This window comes from Puntigrus tetrazona, chromosome 16, assembly GCF_018831695.1.
Source record: "Puntigrus tetrazona isolate hp1 chromosome 16, ASM1883169v1, whole genome shotgun sequence".
NCBI lineage: Eukaryota > Metazoa > Chordata > Actinopteri > Cypriniformes > Cyprinidae > Puntigrus > Puntigrus tetrazona.
The window spans coordinates 10,791,209-10,805,690 of NC_056714.1; the positions used below are offsets into that span (position 1 = coordinate 10,791,209).

General features: G+C 38.1%; 1 protein-coding gene across 1 annotated transcript in view; it reads left to right on the forward strand.

The window, feature by feature from the left end:
* Positions 1–9,013, forward strand: part of LOC122360810 (triple functional domain protein-like) — a 37,471-nt gene extending 28,458 nt beyond the window's left edge. Inside the window, 10 exon segments of the mRNA XM_043261672.1 lie at positions 358–971; positions 2,162–2,409; positions 2,678–2,816; positions 2,913–2,944; positions 3,052–3,216; positions 5,047–5,165; positions 5,253–5,325; positions 5,434–5,634; positions 5,731–5,869; positions 6,649–9,013. Of these exon segments, the coding sequence (XP_043117607.1) occupies positions 358–971; positions 2,162–2,409; positions 2,678–2,816; positions 2,913–2,944; positions 3,052–3,216; positions 5,047–5,165; positions 5,253–5,325; positions 5,434–5,634; positions 5,731–5,869; positions 6,649–7,194 (2,276 nt within the window). The 3' untranslated portion in view covers positions 7,195–9,013.
* Positions 9,014–14,482: the final 5,469 nt, after the last annotated feature.

The following is a 14,482-nucleotide window of genomic DNA, read 5'->3' on the forward strand; positions in this document are numbered from 1 at the left end:
ATGTTGCATTACATGAGTGTAGTACCTGGAGAAGGATTGGACACTGATTTGAATTCAATTATTTACATTAACAATTTAATTAATTGTAAGACAATAGTTGTGAATTGGCATTTGAAGATAATACTGAAGAAATAGGGGAGCCAAGATCAACTAGTTATTCAACAATTGATAGCATGATTAGTGTTGTCGCATTACATATAATATTTTAGTGGGATTGCTTCAACCCGCAGCAACAGAGTTAAAGTAGCCCAATTTCGCAGGAAAACTTGACATTGACAAAACATTGATTCTAAGAACATCATAAAATGTCTTATAACTGGGTTTATTACATACATTACTTGCCTCTTGTCTTTTCAGCACTGACTTCACCCATTGAATACCAACGGAATCATGTTGGGGCAAGCGTTCTGGGTGGACCCAGCAGCAGTGGACTTCCGGGGGGTAGCAGCAGCTCTGCCATGGGTTCCAGCTGTGGCTCTCGGTCCCGAGGTTCCCGAATCCCTCAACCTTCTTCTCGTCTCCCTCAACCCGTGCAGCACCACCACGCCCCCGCCCCAGATGACCGCACTTCAGGTACGTGTCCTCTTCCAGACCAGGACCTAAACGGTGAGGTCCCTAGGATGCGGGTCCTGGAGAGCCCCTTGAAGGAGCTACGCGAAGAAGCACCCATTCCAAGAGCCACAGTTGCACCCCTGTCTCTCACCCTAACAAAGCCCCGTCTCAGAGTCCCTTCGCCAATTCTCTCCCCCTTGAACCCTCAGAACTTTTCAGTCCAGAAGGGCTCCCCGTTTTGGGCCTCAGTGCCAGTCTCACCTACTGGCAGGCCTGGCTCTTACACAGAGCAGAGTGACACGTTGAGTCGCAACCAGTGTCAGACTCGCAGGCACTCCACCCACAGTAAGGAGTTGGACCGCATCAGTACTTGCTCCTCCACCAGTGAGCAGTCCCTGCATTCCACTCACAGCAATGGGGTAAGAGCCAAACTCTAGCTCCTGGCTTCAGTGAGGCCTAGTCCTGCTTCCCCTCCACCTCTGGCTTTATACTAACCCGCTGGGGTATACTGTATGTGCATTCACTTGGAACTAAGAAGATTCACACAGGCTTTTGTGCATATTAACTGGCCTGGTTTGACTGTGCTGAGCAACTAACAACATGCACTGTTAACCAGGATAACTCCTTGAGAGTTTCTCAGAAACTCTGTACATCCGTTGACTATTTCTGCTGACTCTATCTGCTCTGAACTGGCAGGATGTTCTTTCTCTAACTGCCTGAGAAGACCTAATATGCAAGCATAAGGAGCACGTAAACCACAGCCAACTAACAATTACTAACTCTTTTTCTTTTTAACCTGCTTACAGCTTTTTTTTAGGATTTTTGGTGTAATCCATTTAAAATATATTGGAGTGTCAAGGCCCTGTGCTGATTTGTTAACTATTGACAGAGGAATTTGGAGAGAGACATATCAGGAGACTTTTCCTTTTTTTTTTTTAAATAGCAAGTAGATTTTATTTGCATCAGAAGCAAGTATGAGGATTAGGGGAAGGTATATTCTCATTCCAGAGAGCATTTTATTGGATAAAACATTTGTGTACATGAGTGGATAAGAGAACTTTCAGCGGTCCACTAGCATATTAACTATATATATTAAAAGACCACAAAACTCCAATGTTGATTTCATGGTGTCTTTGAGGGTGTTAGATTTCCTTATTTAACCAATAGTCTTAAGGGGTAATCACACTGAAAGCAATTTGCAGCAACAAAGAGGCCAGCAGTCATTCATTTTTAATGATAGTAAGCAATTAGAAGAAACATGATCAATAGTGCTACAGAGTTCAAAGTGTTGTGGTAACCATCAGTGGTAGACATCTGAGCTTATCCACCTCATCATATACTTAACCAAAAGTACAGAGTCTGGAAAACCATCAGCAATTTAGCTGTGAACTGTCAGTGTGAACAACTCTTTGGTGTAAACGTAAGAGGTTCTTGTAAACTAATTGTTAATCTTTTTTTAGAACTGCTCTCGCTTGCTTTATTCTCGCTCTCTGATCAGCTCACTAAATATGTTCAACATTCTTCATGTGCAAACATGTTTAATCAAATAAACAATAATTAAAGAAATATATGTAGTATAAAAGCTTCTCTGATGTTTGTCTGGTTTTAGAGTGAAAGCAGCAGCAGCAGCAGTGTGTCAACCATGTTGGTGACCCAGGACTATGTGGCTCTAAAAGAAGATGAGATCAGCGTGTATCAAGGAGAGGTTGTGCAGATATTGGCCTCTAACCAGCAAAACATGTTTCTAGTTTTCCGTGCCGCCACAGAACAAGGCCCAGCAGCCGAGGGCTGGATCCCCGGCTACGTTCTGGGTCACACCTCCATCATCATTCCCGACTACCCCGATGGAACCCTCAAGTGAGAATTGTTTATTGATTGTTATTGATTATACACTGGCTGTTTAGTCACTTATTTATTTCTTTAATTGATCAAATAATTGTCAAAATAAGATGTGTATCAGTGTATTAGTTAAGAAGGTGTTTTAAATATGTAAGTGAAGTTGTAAGTGTTCATGACGCCATTGTTTTTCAAATGATAGTAACTTCTTCTTTGTCAGCTAACGATTATAATCCAGCTTTGAATTATAGTCTAACTGTGAATAGTGAGTGCTTTATTTGTCATTCAGGAAGTCCTCATCGTGGCACACAGCTCTACGCATCAGACGAAAGTCTGAAAAGAGAGACAAAGAGGGCAAGAAAGAAAGCAAACCAGAGAATGGCTATCGCAAGTCTAGAGATGTATCAGCCAATAAGGTTTCTGTAAAGGTACTACCTTAACAATCTAATGTAATCATTACTCATATACAATTTCTACATACAGCACGAACATTCAACAATACATAATCGCTTATATTTTTGCAGCTTTTGAACCCCAACTACATTTATGATGGTAAGTTAGAATATTGTTCTTTCGTTCTTGGAAATCTCTCTGCATGTATTAAATGGTTTACGTGTCATAATGAAACAGCCGAATGACTGTAAGTTTCTGATTTGCTGGCAGCAGTTCCCCAGAGTTCGTAGTCCCCCTGAGTGAGGTGGTGTGCGACAGGGGCGACAGTGTAACTCTCCGCTGTAAGATCTGTGGGCAGCCCAAAGCCTCGGTCTGTTGGAGAGGGCCTGACCAGAGCACTCTCAGCACTGGAGGAAGATACACACTCACACACAGGTAAAACCACTACACAGGCATCTTCTTACATGCCGTGCACTCATACAGACTGCAGGGGGCACTTTTGCTTTATGGTTCACGATCTTGTTGATTGGGAAGGATGCACAGTCATTTTGCTGGTTTCATAACTGTTTACTGAAAGAAACATTTTCCAAGCTAAATATTTCTTTGAAATTGTCGTCATTTTGTCCATTGACTGCATTCGGTCAATTTAGTTAACGCAGTTTTGGTTTGATGAACTTGATCTCTCATCTTTTGCACAATGCTTGATTTGATTTCGAGTAAATTCCTAAATACATTTTTGAACTGTAAAAATGAATTGCTAAACAAGAAAGAAAAAATGGCTATACTATAGCTGCAAAAGGAGAAAAATATTAGTGCCATTTTCTCACCAAAAACCATGTAGCTGTTGATAAAGGATCCACGCGGCACAAAAGGTTTCGGTGAAAAAGTGTACATGTTTTGGGTAACACTTTATTTTTGTGTCATGTTACGTGTAGTTACTATTATAATAGCAATAGATTAATACATGCAGGTAGCCCTAACCCAAACACTAACCGTATAGTAAGTACATGTAGTTAATGAATATTACACAGTACTTAAATGTATACACTGTAACAAGTACACCTTAAAATAATTTATTGTATAATATTTTTCTGCTTTTGAAGCTACGGTGTGCCAGCGTTTTCTTTTTTGTTTGTTATTTTTTTTTGTGGTACTCTCATCATACTTTCTTTTCACCTGCTAGATGTGCATACCTTCTGTAACATGTTTTTTTTATGAAAATTAAAATGCTGTAACTATTTAAATAAAACAAATTTTTAAAAAAATTTTTATTTAAATACTTAAATATATATATTTATTTATTTTACAAACTCATGCACACACACACAGAGACACAGACACACACACACAAAAAACAACCCCTGACCGGGTGATCAGGAACCAGATGTGAAGCACCTTGTATTTTGCACAGGGGATTTCTTTTCTGGTAATGACTAGTTGACTGTACATTATGTTGCTTATTACATACACTGCATTCGATCAGATTTGACAAATAAAAAAAATTAATTTAGTTTTGCAATTTGTCATTGCTATCGGTTTTGTGAACTTAACCTCTCATCTTATCTTGCACCTTATCTTATTTCTTTTGTGAGCAAAATCCCTAAGTAGATTTTTTAATTTGAAGCATAAATTACTAAAGAAAATATGGCACAAGAAGAAAATTATTTATGCCATTTTCTCACCAAAAATTGATTAGTCACTGTGTTGCTTGTTACATGATTACCAAATAAATTAATAAATGTGCATTAAATATTGATGCAAATGAAAATGTAATTTTAATTATTACAATCATTAAAATAAAAATGTAATTTTAATTAATTAAATCATTTTAAAGATCACTTCATTTGCTTCTAAAATAAAATTGGTCAATATGAAGAGTTTATTTGCAAACCTTTCAAAAATATTCATGCAATCATGTTTTCATCGTTTTATTGTGTTAGATAATTGTTTTATAAAGTTATTCATTAATCTAGTCAATATAAACCAACTGCAGTTTGATTGAGATTATTTAGAATGCACAATGAAAAAACATGATTTTTGAAAAGCGTTAAAAACAATGAAACATATCTGACATATCGGACATATCTGCTTTTGCAAATGAACTCTTCAAATATAGTTTAGCAGTAATTACTCAATAATATCTGACCACTGAATAGAGCATTTTACCAGTCCAGTATATTCTAGACAAAAAATGCTGTATATTTTTGTTTTTGAATGTTACATTTTATACATTTTGCCCACCTAATTGCTAAATGTTTTGTTCAGTGAGACAGGGGAAGTGACCCTCCGTATCTCACCTGCCTCTCTGGATGACAGCGGCAGCTACACCTGCATCGCCTCTAATGACGTGGGCTCAGTGACATATCAGCCTAGCCTACCTCAGGGTGCTTGGTCAGTTGGTTTTCATTTAACGCTGCTCAAAACGAAAAAGCTGAAATAGCAGCTGATTTACCGACGTCGTTTTTGCGCAGGCACGTCCTGTGACGGGATCCTCTGGAAGGATAACTTTGAGTCCCACTACACTGAAGTCATGGAATTGGGGAGGTACTGTACAAATGAACTGTTCTGATATACTGAATGAATCAAATAATATCTCTATACACGCAGCTTACGGTCCGAACCAGCTAATGTTTGTTTTCTGTCTGTCTCTAGAGGCAGGTTTGCTGTCACTAAGTGGTGTGAGCAAAGAGGAAGCAGGCAATCGGTGGCCGCTAAGCTAGTAAATAAGAAGCTAATGCGTCGAGAGCAGGTGGTTCAGGAGATGGGTGTCCTACAGTGTCTTCAGCATCCTCACTTGGTGGGCCTGCTGGACACTTACGAGACCCCAGCCAGTTACGTCCTCATCCTGGAGATGTACGTGGACTTCTTTACTTGATCTGTAACAATATAGTCTCCCACATGCTAGTGATACCGTCAGTTAATTTAGCTTTTTGTTTTTTTGCACATCAGCGCTGATCAAGGTCGTCTCCTGGACTATATTGTAAGCTGGGGGAACCTAACAGAAGAAAAGGTGTCTCTTTATCTACGGGACATTCTGGAAGCTTTACACTACCTTCACACATGTAGGATTGCTCATCTTGACTTGAAGGTGAGCCTTTCCATAGAATTATTCTTAATAAATCAGTTGGTCATTTTTGGACAAAAGGATACCCAGATGGCGCTTGACTGGCTCTTCTCAAAAACCAATTTATTATTTTAATATATTTACTCAACAACTGTCAAATTCATTTAACAACCAGGAGATCCTAAATCTTCAACCAGGAGATCCTAAATCTTTATGAATAAAAATTGTAAACCCTAAAGAAAACACACTGAATACAAATACAAATCATTATTCGTAGTGAGATATAATTTTAAACAGAAACACTAACAAAAATATATCCTTATTAGTTCAAACTGTTCGTCTAAACAAATAGGGATGTAACAATTTAATATGAATCATTGCATGGATCAAATGACTAACAATATGAGGTATCAATACAACACACACATCTAAATCTAAGTAATATACCAATAAGATACGCTACAGTACTAACTTGACTTGTGAAACAGGTCAAATGTTGTGTCTTAATGTGCTTTGGAGTCAAAAAGGTTAAGGTCTTATTTATATTCATAAGTAATGAATCATCCAATTTACACCCTATAAGTCAACACTGACTAATCGCTTCTATTTTAATACTTTGCCACTTCTAGAGATGTTGTGACGTCTGTGGTTAAAAATAAAACATAATAAAAGGTGGGAGACGTTGCTCTTTTGAATAGTTGACTGGATTGCGTCACTCGTGCTATTTAATTCCTATTTTTACATTTTGAACCTGTCATGTGTTTCCTATCTCATACTTATCTCCGTTGCGTGATTTTTTTCAGCCCGAGAATGTATTAATCGAGCAAACGTCAACCCAGCCTCTAGTCAAACTGACGGACTTCGGCGATGCGGCCCATCTCTCCAACACGCCGTACATCCACCCTCTGCTGGGCAGCCCAGAGTTCTCCGCCCCTGAGCTGGTTCTAGGTGAGCCCGCGGCTCTGACCTCTGACCTCTGGAGTCTAGGCGTGCTGGCGTACGTGATGCTCAGCGGGGCGTCCCCTTTCCTGGACGAGAGTGTCGAGGAGACCTGTCTGAACATCTGCCGCCTCGACTTCAGCTTCCCGGAGGACTACTTCCGCGGGGTGAGTCCGGCCGCGCGGGATCTGCTATGCGTCCTGCTCCGAGGCGAGCCGTGCAGACGTCCCTCTGCGCAGGTCTGCCTGCGAGAGCAACCGTGGCTGCAGCCCAACGCAGCTTCCGGAGCAGCTCGCCTCGACACTTCCAGACTCATCTCTTTCATAGAGCGGAGGAAACATCAGAACGACCTGCGACCCGTGGCCAGTTTCCGAGCATTCCTGCACAGCCGCCTGCTCAGCCAGAGCTGAGAGAAACGTAAAAGTGCAAATCTCGTTCTCCTGCAGTCCTGAGTAGGATATCGAGGAGAGTATAGGTTGCTGATATATGCTGAAATCTTCTTTTAGAGTCATTCTGAAACGGTTCTGGGTCTCTATTACTGTAACTGCTGCTGACAAAAACTCTGAAGTTCCCTTTTCCATCCCTTCTAAACTCATTTCTGCTACACGTACATGTTTTCTCTTTGTATGGACAAAACTCACAAGAAAAATGTGAATTAAGAAGGGGGGATTCTTTTAAAGTTTTTTTTTTTTTTTTTTATTCCCCCGAGCCAGAAAGTTTTAGCCTCATGTTCGGACAGTATTTCAAGTATTTCAGGTTGTTTCAGTGGAGTACTGTAATTTGAATAGCTATATTCAGGAAAGATTACGTTTTGTACAAACCATGTATAGAAGCACAGTAAAGATGATATCTTTATCCTGAACGTTTTGGAGTAAAAAAAAAAAGAAAAAGAAAAAAGCTTATTTAAACGGGAGTAATATCGGTTACGCTATGGCATTCATCTCAAGTCCCACGTTTGATAAACGTACAGTCATATTGGACATTGATCATACGAAATAAAAACGACTTTTAACAGCTGCAACTCTTTCGGACGGGAAGTAGAAAATAAGCTTTTGATTTCAACTCGCATCTGTCTTATCAGCCTTATGTTGTAAATAAACTGGACCTGCCTTCATTCGTGTTCATTTGCAGTGTTTCAAATGCTTTTTCACCGGCCGCTCATGACTTTCAACTGACCAGTTAGAATATACAAGCCGGCGAGCCGGCGAAGGCAGGAAGCGTCAGATACCACAGCAAACGTGCACTCTTTGTAATTTGTTGAAATGTGCAATGTTGGGGCTTTAACATTTTGCAGCTATTTATAATGATTCGTGTTAAATCAGCATTGTTAAGTACGTGTGTTGGCCACCGCGAGTTGAGATATGACGTGTCCGTGACTCTTTTGCTGAGTTTTCTGTGTTCAGTATTATTTTGTAAGCTTAAGCCTCATTGGTGAAAAATGGTTCGTGTCTGTCACGCATTTGTTACGAATGTCGTTATTTTCATCGTTATACCAAAGTTACTCCGTACGTACCTAAATGCTACTTCTTTTCCCTTTTTGGTGGTTATAATTTGTAACAATAAGTTATGAATGCAGTTCTGACTCCTGGAGCAGGAGTACGCTTGTATCGATTGTTGATTTATTTATTGTGTCTTGTTCGGTTTTTGTTAATCGAAGTTAACTGAAGTAGTGCTTCATATTGTCCGATTATTAGGAATTTTAATTTCCACATCTGCTCATTGTGGCAGTAGTCCGTCAATGTAAGTTTGCATGACTAAACGACAAGAATTATTCTGTTTTCAGTTCACGTCGTTTTAAATACAATGAGATGAATCGTTCCCCTTGTAATGTTTTTGCTGTACAGGGAGAAAGTATGAAGCGAATTGCCTCTAAATTGTGGGTTGAAGTTTAAGAGGGAAGTTGCAGTGCTCCGATAATTCAAAAATAACTAATGTCAACTAAAAGCGATTGCAATTATTGCCGAATATAAAGGAGTTTTATTTAAATGTTGTTTTATTTAAGTCAGTTTCTCATAATGTATAGATGTACAGACACCATTAAAAAAAAAAAACCTGGACGTAGCGACACCTGTTTTTTACATAATGTCATTTTGAATGTTTTTGACTCTATATTAATTTTGCACGTATAGTATTTCTTTGTACAGAAACCATACATGTTCGCACGTTACGTGCTGTACATAAGTTACTTTACCCTCGGTTATTTTTGAGATTAAACATTGAAACATTTTATTCGGTCTCCGGTGTATTTGTCCGTAAAGTGTGTGTGGGATTGGAAGAACCGCTCAACAGCGCTGTTGTCTCGTATCTCTATTCTGATCTGAGGATTAATATTTTTTTTTTTTTTTACGCATTTCCTGTACGTGTCTCTCTTGAGGGCTCAGACCATGTGAAAACCATCCGGGGCGGCAGAGGAAACAGGCAAGTGTGAAAACTGCATCTGCAGGTGCTGTGAGATCGCGGTGAGATCCCAAAACAGATAAATGACTTATTATGCGCGTCCTGATCTCACCGCAGTGGTGTGGGCATGCAAGCAACTGTAAGCGCGTTACAGAACAAAATCAATCAAGGATACATACAGTATGTGCTCACTGATTACACTTAACCAATCAAGAAATGCAATGAATTAGCACGGTCACGTTTTTGTCGTAATTGGGCCTATTACGGATGCTGGTTTCCGGTTTGCTGTTGCAAATATCCAGTTGAAGGAGTTTCTCGTGAGCACGTAGACACACCCGTGTTATTATAAGACGAAAAATTACGCATTTACGAAAAAGGTTTGCGACTTTGTTTTCGCGGCTTGAAGCACCGCGGTTGTGATTGTGTGAATGTAACTGCTTTGTTTTCTACAATGTGTGAAAAGTCTGTTGTCGAGTTTGAACTGTGGCTAATGTTGTTCTGCCGTCACCCACACATGCAGGCCTGTTCCTTTTGAGAACCACCGCTCGATCTCCGTGACATTCAAATAATTACATTTAGTGGCTCGGCCCGGACTTCGAGGCGTAAGATAACCAGACGAATAAAACGAAACGATCTCTGTGAACCTATCATACCGAAAATAAAACTTCAGATTCGACCTTCCATTATTATGAACCAAAATTCCCCCTCTCTAGACGCTTTCTAAGAAATCGTGAAAACAGTTTCCATGACTAATTTTTGCATTTTGCTCATTTTTGTTTGAAATAGGTCGTAATAACGGGGTATTGACAAACGCGTCTGAGCAGTTTTGTAAAGCGTGCAGCTGTACCACCAGGAGGCACACTTTAATTGGATCGAAAAGCCTAATCGACGGTCTAATAATTCTGCAATATGGTATCAGTGCACGAGAATCATATTTATGGTTTGTAAATGTGGCTGTGATTTGATCAGATATCTTACCGGAACACTGATATTGCTTGAGATAATATACAAAGTTATCGGTTTCTCTCTGTTACTGTAGTCTGTGATGGAGCGTGAAAACAAAACAGTCCTTGGGTTAGCTCAAAAGAACACGTTTAAAAGGTAAGAGTGGGCATCTTCTGGTCTTGTGGTCGCAATGAATTTTGTTCCTGTGCAAAATATTGGAACAATAGCTAAAAGAGTAAACAACAAGTTGTTATTTAACAAAAAAATGAACAAAAGTATATTTAAGCCTTGTTATTACATAGTCAACATAGTCACGCTATTACACGGTCTAACGCAATTAAATATAAAATAAAACTTTATATTTATGTTTTGAAACCAACATGTTAAGGGATGAAAATATTTCAAGTTGGATGGAGTTATTTAAATAAAATGTCAAATCGCTCAAGCAAACTTCCCTATTTGTCTTGTACAGAAATAATTAAAAATGTGGTCCTCAAGAGACAGTATTTGCAAAAGTGTGTGCATGCAAAAAATAACTGCATAGTAATTACATGTACAGAATTATTTCCAGTTGCTATTAGAACACATAACATTAACCCATTTAATATATCTTGTGTGCTAATGTCATATTTTACATACTTTTATTATATAAAACATTATTATCAGAATTTTGTTTATTAATTAATATTATTATTTCTGTTATTTTAATATTAATAAATTAAATATAACACATTAAGCAGAACTAATATATATATATATATATATATATATATATATATATATATATATATATATATATATATATATATATATAATTAATGAATTCATGTTAAAATATATTGCTAAGAAATACTGTGACATCTGCTTGTAATTAAATGTATGTGAAAAAACAATACACACTACTGGCTTGATTTTTATTTATTAAAAATAAAATCACCCTCTTGAATGCAAGAGAAAAGACTGTGATTTTAACACTTAATAAGGATGGATGAAATTTTCCATGTATATTTGATAACATGCAGTATGTATATGGAAATTGCCCAAAAAGGAAGACTTTCTTCTGACTTTATTGCTGTTCCGTGCTTCTAATCTGTTATTGCACAGAACACCTAATAGGAGGCGACACTTGCACATTAAACACCTGCCTGTGGTGATGTGTTTCAATTGAAATTACTTACAATGTTTCAGCTGCAAATACAAATAATCTTGCTAAAATAAAAATTATATATATTTAAGTCCTGTGTCTTTGTCTTGAGTTTGTTGGATTGCCAATGTCTTTTGCCAATGTCCATACAATGTCTTTTCCCGAGGTCTATTCGTTGTTTTTGTTCTGTCTGCCTGCCTTTGTATATTTATTTTGCCAGTTTTGGATTAAATCTGTTTAATCCATATATATATATATATATATATATATATATATATATATATATATATATATATATATATATATATATATATATATATATATATATTTTTTTTTTTTTTTATTGAGAAATTTATATATGCATATATATATATATATATATATATATATATATATATATATATATATATATATATATATATATGTGTGTGTGTGTGTGTGTGTGTGTGTGTGTGTGTATATGTGCATATTTTTATATTTTTATTTTTTTTTTTTTTATTGAGAAATTTATTTACCAGATGAGTCGAGTTACAGTGTATGATTTTAATTTTCATCATTCATTCTTGTCCTGTTTAGGTCCCAGGGTTGCTCATGAGGCAACAGAAAGTGACATTGCAGGTCGTATGATAATGCAAACTTTGACATCGTCTTATACATATGTTTTAACAGACACAAACTTCTTTATCAATTCTGTGCTCATTCTGTATACATTTAGCAATTTCCTAAATGCAACTTGTGTAGTGACTCTCTTTATGCCGGAATAATGGTTCTCTCCATTGATTATGTAGAACTAGTTTAGTTGCGAAAGCAAAAATAGAGGAAATATGTCTGTGTCTGAGTTTTTGTTTTTTTTTTCTTAGCCTTTGTTTAGCCCTGGTTTCCTTATAGTCCCACATGTTCCTTGTTTTCTTTCTCAGTTTGTTCAGTGCTTGGTCAATTCTTGGTTTTTGGATTGATGTTAAAAATATGTATTTATTTTATTTTATTCTCTAAAATGATTTACAAATATCCTCATCTCTAGTTTTCTTGCTGCACTAGAGCACGACAGAAGAAAAAAAAAATCTTTGCATATGCTCTATGGTTGCTGCTCATGCATCTTTGTGGCTTCCTCTGTCTGTGATTTTCACTATAACCCTAAAATGTACCAAAACTAGTCAAAGATTGTTTGTAAGCCATTTTGCTAAATGTTTATAGATCTTGGATTTGATTAGCCTACCTGGACTTAGAGTTATTAATATACTATTAGTACATTTTCTGTCATCTCAAGTTAAAGTTTCAGTGATTTTATGTATGTGTGTGTGTGTATGTATATATATATATATATATATGCATGCAGGTTGTGAATTGAACAGTGACCATCGGGGGAGCTGATTGGTTAAGGCATGTAAATGAGTTGAACGTAATTTTAAGGGTTACTTACAGACATACATATATATTTAGTAAGTGAAGAAATAATATAATATAATATAATATAATATAATATAATATACGATAATAATAATAACAAAAAATTGCACATAAATCTATTACAAATAAGTTAATGCATGCCAGCCTTTAATTACATTTTTCATTTGTTGTTGTTTTTTTTTTGGTTGATGTGTTTTGTGTGAAAAATCTTACTTGTAAGATAAAATCTGCCATCATGGAAATTCTTTTTTTTTCAGAATTTTCACTTCAGCAAACTTTTTCTTCTCTCAGTCTTTCCTCCATAATGATGCCATATTATCATATGTGGTAGATGCTGTTTATAGTCGCTCATAAAGGCCTCCAGAGCTGAAACCAGGTTATGGTAAGAGGTGCTAGGTGTATTTCAACACACGCTCTAAGCGGTAGACCAGTCAGAGCAGACTAGGCCTTTTGAAGGCAGGCTTTAAAGAGACAGGAACTTAAACAGAGTGTTTCAGGCAGATGTGGTAAAAAAAGAGGTGCTGCGGCACAGTGAAAATAATGTGATTTTGAACTTTAAATCATGTTAATGTATTCTAGCAGACCCAGCCAAAACTTGAAAAGTATAGCAATAAAATGTATTCTTTAAAATTCTCTTTGCAATGTACAGTTTCCATACCTAAAATGTGTGATTTTGGTCTAAAAAGTGACAACTGCCACACTTCAGGTGTGAGTTTTGGTCATTTAAAAAGTTCACAAATCAAAGTAAAATGACAAATCATTATTACAGCATGAAATCGTACTCTTATCTAGTCACAGTGTCACGTTAGGTGGTTTGACGCAGGAAAGACACTCGAGAAGTAAACTAAACTTAAACGGATTTAATCTTCTTAACGGGAAAAATATATACAAGCAGGCAGGCAGGCAGATCAAACCATGTAGGGACATTGACGATCAGACAAACGTGAACAGACAGGAGTCCAGGGAGGTGCAGACGGAGGGAAGTTCCAGGGAAGAGATCCAGACCCCAGCCATGATGAGCCGACGGAGGGAGGAGCCATGGGGGAGGAGCGGCCATCGACTCCTTGGGGCCGACCGACGGCGGCGGCGCAGGTGGTGGAGGCGTAGAGCCGAAGAGCCAGGGTGACACAGAGGCGATGGAGGACCTAGACCGATACGGAGACGGGGGACGGGAAGGACGCGGTGGAGCCAGAGCGACAGAGGACTGAGGTAGAGCCGGAGGGAAGGAGGAGCCTGACAGAGCCGGAGGGATGGAGGGACGAGGTGAAGCCGGAGGTGAGGAATCCCGAGGTGATAGATGGTCGACGACTGACCAACTGTCCTGGTAGCGTGAGTCGTTCGCGAGGGCGAGGAAGTCCTTTGTATAACCCTCGAGAGAGCGATCCTCCTGCTCCAGCAGGAGGATGAGGAAGTTGGGGTCGTCATAAGGGGAATCCATGACAAAAAAACAAAAGGGGAAATACGCCGCTTTACTGTTGGGTCCGATCGTGCTGTCACGTTCGGTGGTTTGACGCAGCAAGGAGCACTCGAGAAGTAAACTAAACTTAAACGGATTTAATCTTCTTAACGGGAAAAATAAAAAACATATACAAGCAGGCAGGCAGAACATAAACCACATAGGGACATCGACGATCGGACAAACTTGAACTCAAAACACAGGACTTAAATACACAAGGTAAATCACTAAATTAACAAGACACGGCTGCAGACAATAATACAATTAACACGAACTAAAGGCAGGGCACACAGAGCACATGACATGAGACAAAAACAATAACAAAAGAGTCCAAGAGACGTGACCCGGA